At 47.5% G+C, this 15,103-nt stretch overlaps 1 protein-coding gene across 2 annotated transcripts in view; it reads left to right on the plus strand.

Annotated features, from left to right (window-relative positions):
• Positions 1-15,103, plus strand: part of DNA2 (DNA replication helicase/nuclease 2) — a 143,625-nt gene that overhangs the window by 100,929 nt on the left and 27,593 nt on the right. For both annotated transcript variants that reach the window (XM_063961603.1, XM_063961604.1), the window contains exons 13-15: positions 1,061-1,170; positions 9,688-9,912; positions 11,460-11,653. In XM_063961603.1, the coding sequence (XP_063817673.1) occupies positions 1,061-1,170; positions 9,688-9,912; positions 11,460-11,653 (529 nt within the window). The remainder of the gene's footprint in view (positions 1-1,060; positions 1,171-9,687; positions 9,913-11,459; positions 11,654-15,103) is intronic.

The raw sequence follows: 15,103 nt of genomic DNA on the forward strand, positions 1-15,103 counted from the left end.
AATCCTGAATGGATATCTGCAGAACAAATGATGGTCATATACTACATACATAAAGAAGTTTCTGTGATCATGTGATAGTAAATTTTACTGCCCATAGATTCGGATTTCCGGCTTTATATTGTGGTATTTAAAACCACATGAATTATACTCAATTCAGTATTATATTTTCGCGTAGCTATATTACTCACGTATAATTTACTCCTATAATTATTTTTTAATAATGGGCTAATAAAGTTATGTTTTATCAGTATTGATTACTATATACCTAATCCTCTGAATTAGAGTGCTCCCACACAAGAGTCTACTTTCCAACTTTCTGGTTTTGGTTTTTCTTGCTAATCCATAAGCGTCCTAGGTAAAAGGGATAATATGGTCACGCTATCTTAAGCACCTCTAATTAGGTATCCGTTTTCATTCTGTCCTAACCCTTTAGTCTTGAAAAGATGCGTATCAAACCTGCAAGAGATATAAAGTGAGTAGTTTCCTTTAGCACCCAATTAACTACTAGTTATCATTTATCTAGTATAGTCTATAAAATGATACGTTGTTTGGTTACTGTGAGATACTTCACTATACTGTATCTCTCTTGAATGTATGATGCATCTCCCATTTTGTGTGTTGCAGGCCCTGAATAGGGTTTGTCTTCTCATGTCTCTCTTGGTTCAATTTGACTCTTAAAAAGCAGAACTGCAGCCAGACAATCCATGATGGTTCATTGAAGTATCCAGATGTATGCATAGCATGACTGCTTTGCTCTCAGTTTTCAGCTTATTGGTTATAGCCGTAATGCTGGGTACACACTGGGCAATATGTTTGTGGATCGGTGGGTGTGTACACACGAATTGCTGGTGAACAACGTTGTTTACAGACATATCGTGTTAGACCTTTAGCACAGCCTATGCACGATATATTGGTTTATCTAGCTGTGTGTATGGGTGACCTGCCAAACGCCCGTACACTGAGCAGCTTTGCAATTGCAATCCATGCTGAATGAGGGCCAAAGTCTCAAAATAATGTTGAAAAATGTGATTGGACACCTGTCATATTTTCCCCACTCTAGGCCTCAACAAGCCCCAGAAGCAAGCCATGAAACGTGTCCTCCTATCTAAGGACTATACGCTCATCGTCGGCATGCCAGGAACAGGGAAAACTACTACCATCTGCACCCTAGTAAGGAGGATTATGTAGTAAATTCACATAGACTTCATAATGTTTTTAAAGTTGTATCGTTGTGGAGAACACATGGCATAGAAAGGAAGTGTGTGCACTTTGCTGTGTCCTTGGGTATTGGAAATGTCTGCATTTTCCTTACCATTTGTAGATTCATTTGAAAATTTCTTGGAATTTTTAAATTACTGCTTAATGATTAACTGTGGGATGTGCATAGATCAGCTCTTTAGGTGTGTACACAAGGTGAGATCCTTGCTATGCCCGATTTTGATTATACGATTTCCCTTGAACTCTCCCAGAGCCCAGATAACACAGATTTTGACTCTACTTTCAATTTTGTATATGTACGATATTGACTAAGTGCCAATTTTGACTATACTTTTGTACTAGATAGTACACTAGATAGTCAAGATTAACTTGCCTGCACAGTCTAGCCTGACGATACCGACCCCACGGGAGCGCGCATCGGGATCAAATTGGTATCGCAAGCTGCCTAACACCTTGAGATATGCACTAACTTTCCTTAAGATTTTGACTATATAGTCAAAACCTTACAGATTTATATCACCATGTGTACACACCTTTTCACAGATTTCCGTACTTTGAGAATAGGAAGAAAACTAAAATGGAACATTGTGCATGTATAATTTATGCAGACCATACAATGCTTCTGTTATGCTCATCAAAGGCAGAAGTAGCCTTATTTCTCTAACGTCCTAGTGGATGCTGGGGACTCCGTAAGGACCATGGGGAATAGACGGGCTCCGCAGGAGACTGGGCATTCTAAGAAAGATTTAGTACTACTGGTGTACACTGGCTCCTCCCTCTATGCCCCTCCTCCAGACCTCAGTTAGAATCTGTGCCCGGACAGAGCTGGGTGCATTTTAGTGAGCTCTCCTGAGCTTGCTAATAAGAAAGTATTTTAATTAGGTTTTTTATTTTCAGAGAGCTTCTGCTGGCAACAGACTCTCTGCTACGTGGGACTGAGGGGAGAGAAGCAAACCTACTAACTGCGGCTAGGTTGCGCTTCTTAGGCTACTGGACACCATTAGCTCCAGAGGGATCGAACACAGGAACCTAACCTTGGTCGTCCGTTCCCGGAGCCGCGCCGCCGTCCCCCTCGCAGAGCCAGAAGACAGAAGCCGGCGGGTTGAAGCAAGAAGACGTCAAAATCGGCGGCAGAAGACTCATGTCTTCACATGAGGTAGCGCACAGCACTGCAGCTGTGCACCATTGCGCCCACACTAACCCACACACTCCGGTCACTGTAGGGTGCAGGGCGCAGGGGGGGGCGCCCTGGGCAGCAATTGATTACCTCCTGGCAAAAGCAGCATATATACAGCTGGGCACTGTAATATGCATGAGCCCCCGCCATTAATTTTACACAAAATCGCGGGACAGAAGCCCGCCGCTGAGGGGGCGGGGCCTTCTTCCTCAGCAATCACCAGCGCCATTTTCTCTCCACAGCTCCGCTGAGAGGAAGCTCCCCAGGCTCTCCCCTGCAGACTCACGGTAGAAAGAGGGTAAAAAGAGAGGGGGGCACATAAATTTAGCGCATTTATCATATATACAGCAGCTACTGGGTAAACACTAAGTTACTGTGTGATTCCTGGGTCATATAGCGCTGGGGTGTGTGCTGGCATACTCTCTCTCTGTCTCTCCAAAAGGCCTTGTGGGGGTCCTGTCCTCATATAGAGCATCCCCTGTGTATGTGGTGTGTCGGTACGCGTGTGTCGACATGTTTGACGAGGAGGGCTATGTGGAGGCAGAGCAAGTGCAGATGAATGACGTGTCTCCGCCGACGGCGCCGACACCTGATTGGATGGATATGTGGAAGGTGTTAAATGATAATGTAAACTCCTTGCATAAAAGGTTGGATAAAGCTGATGCCTTGGGACAGTCTGGGTCTCAGCCCATGCCTGATCCTACAGCGCAGAGGCCGTCAGGGTCTCGGAAGCGCCCACTATCCAAAATTGTTGACACAGATATCGACACGGATTCTGACTCCAGTGTCGATGACGATGATGCAAAATTGCAGCCTAAAATGGCTAAAGCCATCCGCTACATGATTATAGCAATGAAGGATGTATTGCACATATCAGAGGTAAACCCTGTCCCTGACGAGGGTTTATATGTATGGGGAGAAAAAGCAAGAGGTGACTTTTCCCCCTTCACATGAGTTAAATGAGTTATGTGAAAAAGCATGGGATTCCCCTGATAGGAAAGTGCTGATTTCCAAAAGGTTACTTATGGCATACCCTTTTCCCGCCAACGGACAGGATGCGCTGGGAATCCTCCCCTAGGGTAGATAAAGCTCTGACACGCTTATCTAAGAAGGTGGCCCTGCCGTCACAGGATACGGCCGCCCTAAAGGATCCTGCCGATAGGAAGCAGGAAAGTATCCTGAAGTCTGTTTATACGCATTCAGGTACTCTACTGAGGCCGGCAATTGCGTCGGCCTGGATGTGTAGTGCTGTAGCAGCATGGACAGATAACTTGTCTGAGGAACTGGATACCTTAGACAAGGATACCTATATATGAGGGATGCCCAGAGGGACATTTGCCTACTGGGCTCTAGAATAAATGCAATGTCAATTTCTGCCAGAAGGGTCCTGTGGACTCGGCAATGGACAGGTGATGCCGACTCCAAAAAGCACATGGAGGTTTTACCTTACAAGGGTGAGTAATTGTTTGGGGACGGTCTCTCGGACCTAGTTTCCACAGCTATGGCTGGGAAGTCAATTTTTTTGCCATATATTCCCTCACAGCCTAAGAAAGCACCGTATTACCAAATGCAGTCCTTTCGATCACAAAGAAGCAAGAAGGTCAGAGGTGCGTCCTTTCTTGCCAGAGGCAGGGGTAGAGGAAAGAAGCTGCACCATACAGCTAGTTCCCAGGAACAGAAGTCCTCCCCGGTTTCCACTAAATCCACCGCATGACGCTGGGGCTCCACGGGTGGAGCCAGGAGCGATGGGGGCGCGTCTCCGAAATTTCAGCCACCAGTGGGTTCGCTCACGGGTGGATCCCTGGGCTATACAGATTGTGTCTCAGGGATACAAGCTGGAATTCGAAGTGATGCCCCCTCACCGTTACCTCAAGTCGGCCCTGCCGGCTTCCCCCATGGAAAGGGAAGTAGTGTTAGCGGCAATTCACAAGTTATATCTCCAGCAGGTGGTGGTAAAGGTTCCCCTCCTTCAACAGGGAAGGGGATACTATTCCACAATGTTAGTGGTACCGAAACCGGACGGTTCGGTCAGACCCATATTGAATTTAAAGTCCCTGAACATTTATCTGAAAAGATTCAAGTTCAAAATGGAATCGCTCAGAGCGGTCATTGCAAGCCTGGAAGAGGGGGATTTTATGGTGTCTCTGGACATCAAGGATGCTTACTTGCATGTCCCCATTTATCCACCTCATCAGGAGTACCTCAGATTTGTGGTACAGGACTGTCATTACCAATTCCAGACGTTACCGTTTGGGCTCTCCACGGCACCGAGAATATTTACCAAGGTAATGGCGGAAATGATGGTGATCCTGAGAAAGCAAGGAGTCACAGTTATCCCATACTTGGACGATCTCCTCATAAAGGCGAGGTCCAGAGAGCAGTTGCTGATCAACGTAGCACACTCTCAGGAAGTGTTGCAGCAGCATGGCTGGATTCTGAATATCCCAAAGTCGCAGCTGATTCCTACGACGCGTCTGCCCTTTCTGGGCATGATTCTGGACACAGACCAGAAGAAGGTGTTTCTCCCGGCGGAGAAAGCTCATGAGCTCGTGACTCTAGTCAGAGACCTCTTAAAACCGAAACAGGTGTCGGTGCATCACTGCACGCGAGTCCTGGGAAAGATGGTGGCATCGTACAAAGCCATTCCCTTCGGCAGGTTCCATGCGAGGATCTTTCAGTGGGATCTGTTGGACAAGTGGTCCGGATCGCATCTTCAGATGCATCGGCTGATCACCCTGTCCCCGAGGTCCAGGGTGTCTCTTCTGTGGTGGCTGCAGAGTGCTCACCTTCTCGAGGGCCGCAGGTTCGGCATACAGGACTGGGTCCTGGTGACCACGGATGCGAGCCTCCGAGGATGGGGGGCAGTCACTCAGGGAAGAAACTTCCAAGGGTTGTGGTCAAGTCAGGAGGCTTGTCTGCACATAAATATCCTGGAACTAAGGGTCATATACAACGCCCTGAGTCAAGCGGAGCCTCTGCTTCGCAACCAACCGGTGCTGATTCAGTCAGACAACATCACCGCAGTAGCTCATGTAAACCGCCAGGGCGGCACAAGAAGCAGAGTGGCGATGGCGGAAGCCACCAGGATTCTTCGTTGGGCGGAGAATCACGTGCAAGCACTGTCAGCAGTGTTCATTCCGGGAGTGGACAACTGGGAAGCAGACTTCCTCAGCAGGCACGACCTCCACCCGGGAGAGTGGGGACTTCATCACGAAGTCTTCACTCAGATTACAAATCGATGGGAACTGCCACAGGTGGACATGATGGCGTCCTGTCTCAACAAAAAGCTACAAAGGTATTACGCCAGGTCAAGAGACCCTCAGGCGATAGCTGTGGACGCACTAGTAACACCGTGGGTGTTCCAGTCGGTCTATGTGTTTCCTCCTTTTCCTCTCATACCCAAGGTGCTGAGAATCGTAAGAAAAAGAGGAGTGAGAACAATACTCATTGTTCCGGATTGGCCAAGAAGGACTTGGTACCCGGAACTGCAAGAAATGCTCACAGAGGACCCATGGCCTCTGCCTCTCAGACAGGACCTGTTGCAACAGGGGCCCTGTCTGTTCCAAGACTTACCGCGGCTGCGTTTGACGGCATGGCGGTTGAACGCAGGATCCTAGCGGAAAAAGGCATTCCGGATGAAGTTATTCCTACGCTGATAAAGGCTAGGAAGGAAGTGACAGCAAACACTATCACCGTATATGGCGAAAATATGTTGCCTGGTGTGAGGCCAGGAAGGCCCCTACAGAGGAATTCCAGCTGGGCCGGTTCCTGCACTTCCTACAGTCTGGAGTGACTATGGGCTTGAAGTTGGGGTCCATAAAGGTCCAGATTTCGGCCCTATCCATTTTCTTTCAAAAGGAACTGGCTTCTTTTCCTGAAGTTCAGACGTTTGTTAAGGGAGTGCTGCATATTCAGCCCCCTTTTGTGCCACCAGTGGCACTTTGGGATCTCAACGTGGTGTTGGATTTCCTGAAATCCCACTGGTTTGAACTTCGTATACAAATGCCCCCCACATTTGTATACACGGCTAGGCGTGTGTCAGAATTGGCGGCTTTGTCATGTAAAAGCCCCTATCTGGTTTTCCATATGGTCAGGGCAGAATTACGGACTCGTCCGCAATTTCTGCCGAAGGTGGTGTCATCTTTTCATTTGAACCAACCTATTGTGGTGCCTGCGGCTACTCGTGACTTGGAGGATTCCAAGTTGCTTGATGTAGTTAGGGCTTTGAAGATCTATGTAGCCAGGACGGCTGGAGTCAGGAAGACTGGCTCGCTGTTTATCCTGTATGCATCCAACAAGCTGGGTGCTCCTGCTTCAAAGCAAACCATTGCTCGCTGGATCTGTAGCACGATTCAGCAGGCTCATTCTGCGGCTGGATTGCCGCATCCAAAATCAGTGAAAGCCCATTCCACAAGGAAAGTGGGCTCTTCTTGGGCGGCTGCCCGAGGGGTCTCGACACAGCTTTGCCGAGCAGCTACTTGGTCGGGTTCAAACACATTTGCTAAGTTTTACAAGTTTGATACCCTGGCTGAGGAGGACCTTGTGTTTGCCCATTCGGTGCTGCAGAGTCATCCGCACTCTTCCTCCCGTTTGGGAGCTTTGGTATAATCCCCATGGTCCTTACGGAGTCCCCAGCATCCACTAGGACGTTAGAGAAAATAAGATTTTACTCACCGGTAAATCTATTTCTCGTAGTCCGTAGTGGATGCTGGGGGCCCGTCCCAAGTGCGGACTTTCTGCAATACGTGTATATAGTTATTGCTTAATAAAGGGTTCTGTGATGTTGGCATCCATTGTTTGATGCTCTGTTGTTGTTCATACTGTTGACTGGGTAAGTTTATCACAAGTTATACGGTGTGATTGGTGTGGCTGGTATGAGTCTTACCCTGGATTCAAAAATACTTTCCTTGTAATGTCAGCTCTTCCTGGCACAGTTTCCTTAACTGAGGTCTGGAGGAGGGGCATAGAGGGAGGAGCCAGTGCACACCAGTAGTACTAAATCTTTCTTAGAGTGCCCAGTCTCCTGCGGAGCCTGTCTATTCCCCATGGTCGTTACGGAGTCCCCAGCATCCACTACGGACTACGAGAAATAGATTTACCGGTGAGTAAAATCTTATTTTTATTTATTTTTTTTGTTCTGCTAAAGCAGGGGTGGGGAACCTCTGGCCCGCGGGCCGTATACGGCCCGCGAAGCCGTTTGGTCCGGCCCACCAGGTTGTGTCAGTGAGACACGCTGCCGCTCAGTCGGGCGGCAGCGTGTCTCAGCTGTCAGAGCAGGGAGACGGAGGAGAGCGCGGCTGTAGAATGGGACCAGCGGCGTGTAGTACTTCAAACCAGCCGCCGGTCCGTGAGCCAATCAGGAGCCGCGGCTGCCGGTCCGCGAGCTCTGATTGGCTCTCGAACCGGCGGCTGATTTGAAGTACTACACGCCGCCGCTTTCTCCCGACAGCCTCGCTCTCCTCCGTCGCGTCCACGGTAAGCAGCACGAAGGGGAGAGGGGAGGGCATTTGTATACCTGGCACTGTGGGGGCTGTATACCTGGCACTGTGGGGGGTATTTGTATACCTGGCACTGTGGGGGGTATTTGTATACCTGGCACTATGGGGGGTATTTGTATACCTGGCACTGTGGGGGGCATCTGTATACCTGGCACTGTGGGGGGCATCTGTATACCTGGCACTGTGGGGGGCATCTGTATACCTGGCACTGTGGGGGGCATCTGTATACCTGGCACTGTGAGGGGCATTTGTATACCTGGCACTGTGAGGGGCATTTGTATACCTGGCACTGTGAGGGGCATTTGTATACCTGGCACTGTGGGGGGCATTTGTATACCTGGCACTGTGGGGGGTATTTGTATACCTGGCACTGTGAGGGGCATTTGTATACCTGGCACTGTATACCTGGCACTGTGGGGGCATCTGTATACCTGGCACTGTGAGGGGCATTTGTATACCTGGCACAGTGGGGGCAATTGTGGATCTGGCACCGCACTATTGGGGGCATATGTGTATCACGTCCCATTTTAACTGGCCACACCCATTTTTTTGGCGCGTGCGCGCCTCCGGCGCGCACACACAGTAACTCTAAGGGGCAGACCTACTGGGGGGCAGGGTAATTTTTTAAGTTGAAAATTTTTGTATGGCCCCCGAAGGATTTTATAAATATCCAAATGGCCCTCGGTAGAAAAAAGGTTCCCCACCCCTGTGCTAAAGGGTCATTCCGTGAAAATCGTCTTTTTATGTAACGTTTGTTACCAGTTTTCATGACAAGCTTTGCATCAAAATTAAAGCATATCATGTACCACACAAACAACATTTAGTTTGCACAAAATATTCAAAACACATGTTAAAAAAATATATTTCACATGATATATATTTAAAAATGTAGCATTTGTTACCATGGAATGACCCGAAGGTATTATTTTATATAGTGCCGTAAGTGTTCCCTAGCACTGTACATATAGGATAGGATAACAAAAAAAACAAGTGCATTATGCAGTTACAGACAAGTTTACAAATAACTGATTCAAATGATTACCTAATACAAACCCACCAATTACATGGAGTAGGCAATGGGAGAGAGGGCACGGTTTGTGAGAGTTTACAGTGTAAAGGGGGGTACTCACGGAGCGATTGCTGCTTAAAATCTAAGCAATCTTACTAGATTGCTTAGATTTTAAGCAGTGATCTCTCCGTGTGTACCCCCATAGTGATGCGCAGCCCCGTGCATCTCCATCGCTGGTGCTAGATTAGCTGGGTGAAATGAGCGGCTCCCCCCGCACGCTCAGCACACATCGCGCTGTGCGGAGCGGGGGAAGAGATGTTTGCTGAGCGGTTCGCTCAACACACATCTCTCCCCAAATCGGGACGTGAATACGGCCCCTTAAGAGGACTATGGGTTGATAGAGAGTAAGTAGAGCTGTGGGGTGCAGAGGCATCGAGTTGGTAGGAAGGGTAGGTAGTGATAAGTGGGGAAAAAAGGACGTTGAAGGGCACACGTAAAGGCTGGGAGGCTAGGTGAAAGCCTGATAGGGCATGACACATCACATTAAATCTGCAGAGAGTTATCTCTGCTTACTTGTACTTTCTATTTGTGTGCAGGAGCTGACCTAATACTTGTTTGGCTGAAATAAAATGTCAGTTGTGGCCTTCCAAATAACAGTGCCTTCTATTGCTCAGTCTCTCAGTTCAGTAGGAAATAGTGTCATCCCTGGGCATGCTCTGTAGATTACAAATAGTGGCATTGTAACTTTTATGTTCAAGCCACTAATCGCTTGCATTGTATTTTAGGTAAGAATTCTCTATGCCTGTGGTTTCAGTGTGTTGCTAACCAGTTATACACACTCGGCAGTAGATAATATTTTGCTGAAGCTGAAAAAATTCCAGGTAGGATTCTTGCGCTTGGGACGAACACAGAAGATTCACCCGGACATTCAGAAATTCGGAGAAGAAGAAATATGCAAAACCAGATTAATCAAGTCGCTAAATGGTTTAGAAGAACTCTACAACAGTCAGGTGTGTTGAGGATTGTGAACGTGTAATTTGATGATAGTCATTACACACTGGAGATGCTGTCCTCCAGGAACCTTAACAGTGCATTTTTTCCAGATCTCTTCAGTATCACAGTTGAAATAATTAGCTCCACCTGTAGATCTTTTAAAATTTCAGCAAGTAATGAGAATATATGTGCATTGCACTGCTAGTGGTCCTTGGGGACTGGAGTTGAGAAACACTGCTATAGCATAAATCACAGGTTCTCAAACTCTGTCCTCAGCACTCCAAACAGATCGTGTTTTGCAGGTCTCCTCACAGAATAACAAGTGAGATAATTAGCTTCTGCTGTGGATATTTTAAAATGTTAGTAATGAATACACCTGTGCTCCTGCTGGGAGGACCTGCAAAACGTGAACTGTGTGGGGTCCTGAGGACAGAGTTTGAGAACCACTGGTATAAAGCATACTGTGATGGCATAGACCACAGGTTCTCAAACTCTGTCCTCAGGACACAGTGCATTTTTTGCAGGTTACCCAGCAGGTGCACAGCTTTATTAATTACTCACTGACACATTTTTTAAAGGTCCACAGGTAGAGCTAATTATTTCATTTGTGATTGTGAGGAGACCTGCAAAACATGCACTGTGTGGGGTCCCGAGGACCGAGTTTGAGAACCTATGGCATAGACTCATTAGGATCACACATATATTGTCCACAATAATGCAGTTGGAAACAAGTTTGTTCTTCTTTAGGACTTGCTATTTTAGTTTGATCGTGGTATGTAGAACACTGAATACATTTTGTAGTGGCAATTGCACATAAACGACAAAAGAAAGTTTCATTGGGTGAGTTGAGCTGTTCGATATTGACATGAAATGCTACATACTCTTATTGCTGACTTCTAATAATAGCATCTGAAGAGGCCACATTGTAATACTGGTGTTGAAAAATATTAATTCGTGTGTATACATGATCACACTCTACTATTTTTTTTTATTTATTTTTTTTGCAGATCCCACTTTATAATTTTGAAATTGCATCTTGTGTGGAATCACTGACATTACAGTAATGAATTGGCAGTCTTAGGAGCTAAAAGTTATATTCCTGTTCTATTGAAACTGATAAATATAGTTTAGGTCAGTGGTTTCCAAACTTTTTTGAATCACGGAACCCTAGAATATCAGAATTTTTTCACGGCACCCCTAGGCCAAAAATTTCTTATTGAGAAATTTAGAAAGAAATATTACATTAAGTAGATCGCATTTATATGTCATCCTTAGGGTCAGTTGTGTGGTGAGGGACAAGATTTGCTTCTGTTTGGCCACATAGTTTATGACTGGCAGCCGCCAGCACTGGTTTTGCCTATTATACTGACCATGAATAATTTTAATTGGTCCTGGACTACCAACCCAGGGCACCCCTGCAAGTGTCCCGAGGCACCCCAGGGAGCCACGGCACACAGTTTGGGAACCTCTGGTTTAGGTGGAACATACAAAAGCATGTCATTTTAATGTACTCACTAATTTTCTATTTTATCTAATGATCTTCTGTTCTAATTACTTTTATTAGCCAGTGGTTGCGACCACTTGTATGGGAGTCAACCATCCAATCTTCACCCGAAGGAGGTTTGACTTCTGCATTGTGGATGAAGCCTCTCAGATTAGCCAGCCGATCTGCCTTGGCCCTTTGTTCTTCGCAGACAGATTTGTGTTAGTGGGGGACCATCAACAACTTCCCCCGCTGGTTCAGAGCCCAGAAGCCAGGTAATCTCACTGTCCCTCTGGAAAGGGGTGCATTTTACTTCTTACCCTATATGGAATATCATGATTGGATAGTTGTGACCATCTACAAGTGCTATTTGAGGTTAAATGTTTACAATATAATTCATATATTATGCAACTGCCCAGTTCAGAAGCATGTTGTCATTACAAGTAATCAAGTTTATATTTTAATTTTAACAATTTTGTTGACAAACTGTGTTTACAGTATTGGTGGACAAAATATGACCAGCCGGGCAACCGGGGGGGCCAAACAGTATCCTCTTAATCCTTACTGGTTGCTCACATAAATTGTCTTTCTCTGACGTCCTAGTGGATGCTGGGACTCCGTCAGGACCATGGGGATTAGCGGCTCCGCAGGAGACAGGGCACAAAAATAAAAGCTTTAGGACTAGGTGGTGTGCACTGGCTCCTCCCCCTATGACCCTCCTCCAAGCCTCAGTTAGGTTTTTGTGCCCGTCCGAGCAGGGTGCAATCTAGGTGGCTCTCCTAAAGAGCTGCTTAGAAAAAGTTATTAGGTTTTTTATTTTCAGTGAGTCCTGCTGGCAACAGGCTCACTGCAACGAGGGACTTAGGGGAGAAGAAGTGAACTCACCTGCGTGCAGGATGGATTGGCTTCTTAGGCTACTGGACACCATTAGCTCCAGAGGGATCGAACACAGGCCCAGCCATGGAGTCCGGACCCGGAGCCGCGCCGCCGACCCCCTTGCAGATGCCGAAAAGTGAAGAGGTCCAGAAACCGGCGGCAGAAGACTTTTCAGTCTTCATGAGGTAGCGCACAGCACTGCAGCTGTGCGCCATTGTTGTCAGCACACTTCACACCAGCGGTCACTGAGGGTGCAGGGCGCTGGGGGGGGCGCCCTGGGCAGCAATGATAATACCTTGTTCTGGCTAAAAATACATCACATATAGCCCCTGGGGCTATATGGATGTATTTAACCCCTGCCAGGTCTCACAAACACCGGGAGAAGAGCCCGCCGAAATAGGGGGCGGGGCCTATCTCCTCAGCACACAGCGCCATTTTCCTGCACAGCTCCGCTGCGAGGAAGGCTCCCAGGACTCTCCCCTGCACTGCACTACAGAAACAGGGTAAAAAAACAGAGAGGGGGGGCACTTTTTTGGCGATATTGATATATTAAGCTGCTATAAAGGAAACAACACTTCTGTAGGGTTGTTCCTATATATTATAGCGCTTGGGTGTGTGCTGGCAAACTCTCCCTCTGTCTCCCCAAAGGGCTAGTGGGGTCCTGTCTTCGATAAGAGCATTCCCTGTGTGTCTGCTGTGTGTCGGTACGTGTGTGTCGACATGTATGAGGACGATGTTGGTGTGGAGGCGGAGCAATTGCCGGTAATGGTGATGTCACCCCCTAGGGAGTTGACACCGGAATGGATGGCTTTGTTTATGGAATTACGTGATAATGTCAGCACGTTACAAAAATCAGTTGACGACATGAGACGGCCGGCAAACCAGTTAGTACCTGTCCAGGCGTCTCAGACACCGTCAGGGGCTGTAAAACGCCCTTTACCTCAGTCGGTCGACACAGACCCAGACACGGACACCGAATCTAGTGTTGACGGTGAAGAAACAAACGTATTTTCCAGTAGGGCCACACGTTATATGATCACGGCAATGAAGGAGGCTTTGCATATCTCTGATACTGCAAGTACCACAAAAAGGGGTATTATGTGGGGTCTGAAAAAACTACCTGTAGTTTTTCCTGAATCAGAGGAATTGAATGAAGTGTGTGATGAAGCGTGGGTTAACCCCGATAGAAAACTGCTAATTTCAAAGAAGTTATTGGCATTATATCCTTTCCCGCCAGAGGTTAGGGCGCGCTGGGAAACACCCCCTAGGGTGAATAAGGCACTCACACGCTTATCAAAACAAGTGGCGTTACCGTCTCCTGAAACGGCCGCCCTCAAGGATCCAGCTGATAGGAGGCTGGAAACTACCCTGAAAAGTATATACACTCATACTGGTGTTATACTGCGACCAGCCATCGCCTCTGCATGGATGTGCAGTGCTGGGGTGGTTTGGTCGGATTCCCTGACTGAAAATATTGATACCCTGGATAGGGACAGTATTTTATTGACTATAGAGCAATTAAAGGATGCTTTTCTTTATATGCGAGATGCTCAGAGGGATATTTGCACTCTGGCATCGAGAGTAAGTGCGATGTCCATATCTGCCAGAAGAAGTTTATGGACGCGACAGTGGTCAGGTGATGCGGATTCCAAACGGCATATGGAAGTATTGCCGTATAAAGGGGAGGAATTATTTGGGACGGTCTATCGGATTTGGTGGCCACGGCAACAGCCGGGAAATCCACCTTTTTACCTCAGGTCCCCTCCCAACAGAAAAAGACACCGTCTTTTCAGCCGCAGTCCTTTCGTTCCTATAAGAACAAGCGGGCAAAAGGACAGTCATATCTGCCCCGAGGCAAAGGAAAGGGTAAGAGAGTGCACCAAGCAGCTCCCTCCCAGGAGCAGAAGCCCTCCCCGGCTTCTGCAAAGCCCTCAGCATGACGTTGGGGCTTTACAAGCGGACTCAGGGGCGGTGGGGGGTCGACTCAAGAATTTCAGCGCACAGTGGGCTCACTCACAGGTGGACCCCTGGATCCTGCAGGTAGTATCTCAGGGTTACAGGTTGGAATTCGAGAAGTCTCCCCCTCGCCGGTTCCTAAAGTCTGCTCTGCCAACGTCTCCCTCAGACAGGGCGACGGTATTGGAAGCCATTCACAAGCTGTATTCTCAGCAGGTGATAGTCAAGGTACCCCTCCTACAACAGGGAAAGGAGTATTATTCCACACTATTTGTGGTACCGAAGCCGGACGGGTCGGTAAGACCTATTCTAAATCTGAAATCTTTGAACCTGTACATACAAAAATTCAAGTTCAAGATGGAGTCACTCAGAGCAGTGATAGCGAATCTGGAAGAAGGGGACTTTATGGTGTCCCTGGACATCAAGGATGCTTACCTGCATGTCCCAATTTGCCCTTCACATCAAGGGTACCTCAGGTTCGTGGTGCAAAACGGTCATTATCAGTTTCAGACGCTGCCGTTTGGATTGTCCACGGCACCTCGGGTCTTTACCAAGGTAATGGCCGAAATGATGTTTCTTCTGCGAAGAAAAGGCGTATTAATTATCCCTTACTTGGACGATCTCCTGATAAGGGCAAGGTCCAGAGAACAGCTGGGGGACGTAGTAGCACTAACCCAAGTAATGCTGCAACAGCACGGGTGGATTCTGAATTTTCCAAAATCTCAATTGACCCCGACGACACGTCTGCTGTTCCTGGGAATGATTCTGGACACGGTTCAGAAAAAGGTGTTTCTTCCGGAGGAGAAAGCCAGGGAGTTATCCGAACTTGTCAGGAACCTCCTAAAACCAGGAAAAGTGTCTGTGCATCAATGCACAAGAGTCCTGGGGAAAAT

Source organism: Pseudophryne corroboree, chromosome 3 (assembly GCF_028390025.1).
Source record: "Pseudophryne corroboree isolate aPseCor3 chromosome 3, aPseCor3.hap2, whole genome shotgun sequence".
NCBI classification, from domain to species: domain Eukaryota; kingdom Metazoa; phylum Chordata; class Amphibia; order Anura; family Myobatrachidae; genus Pseudophryne; species Pseudophryne corroboree.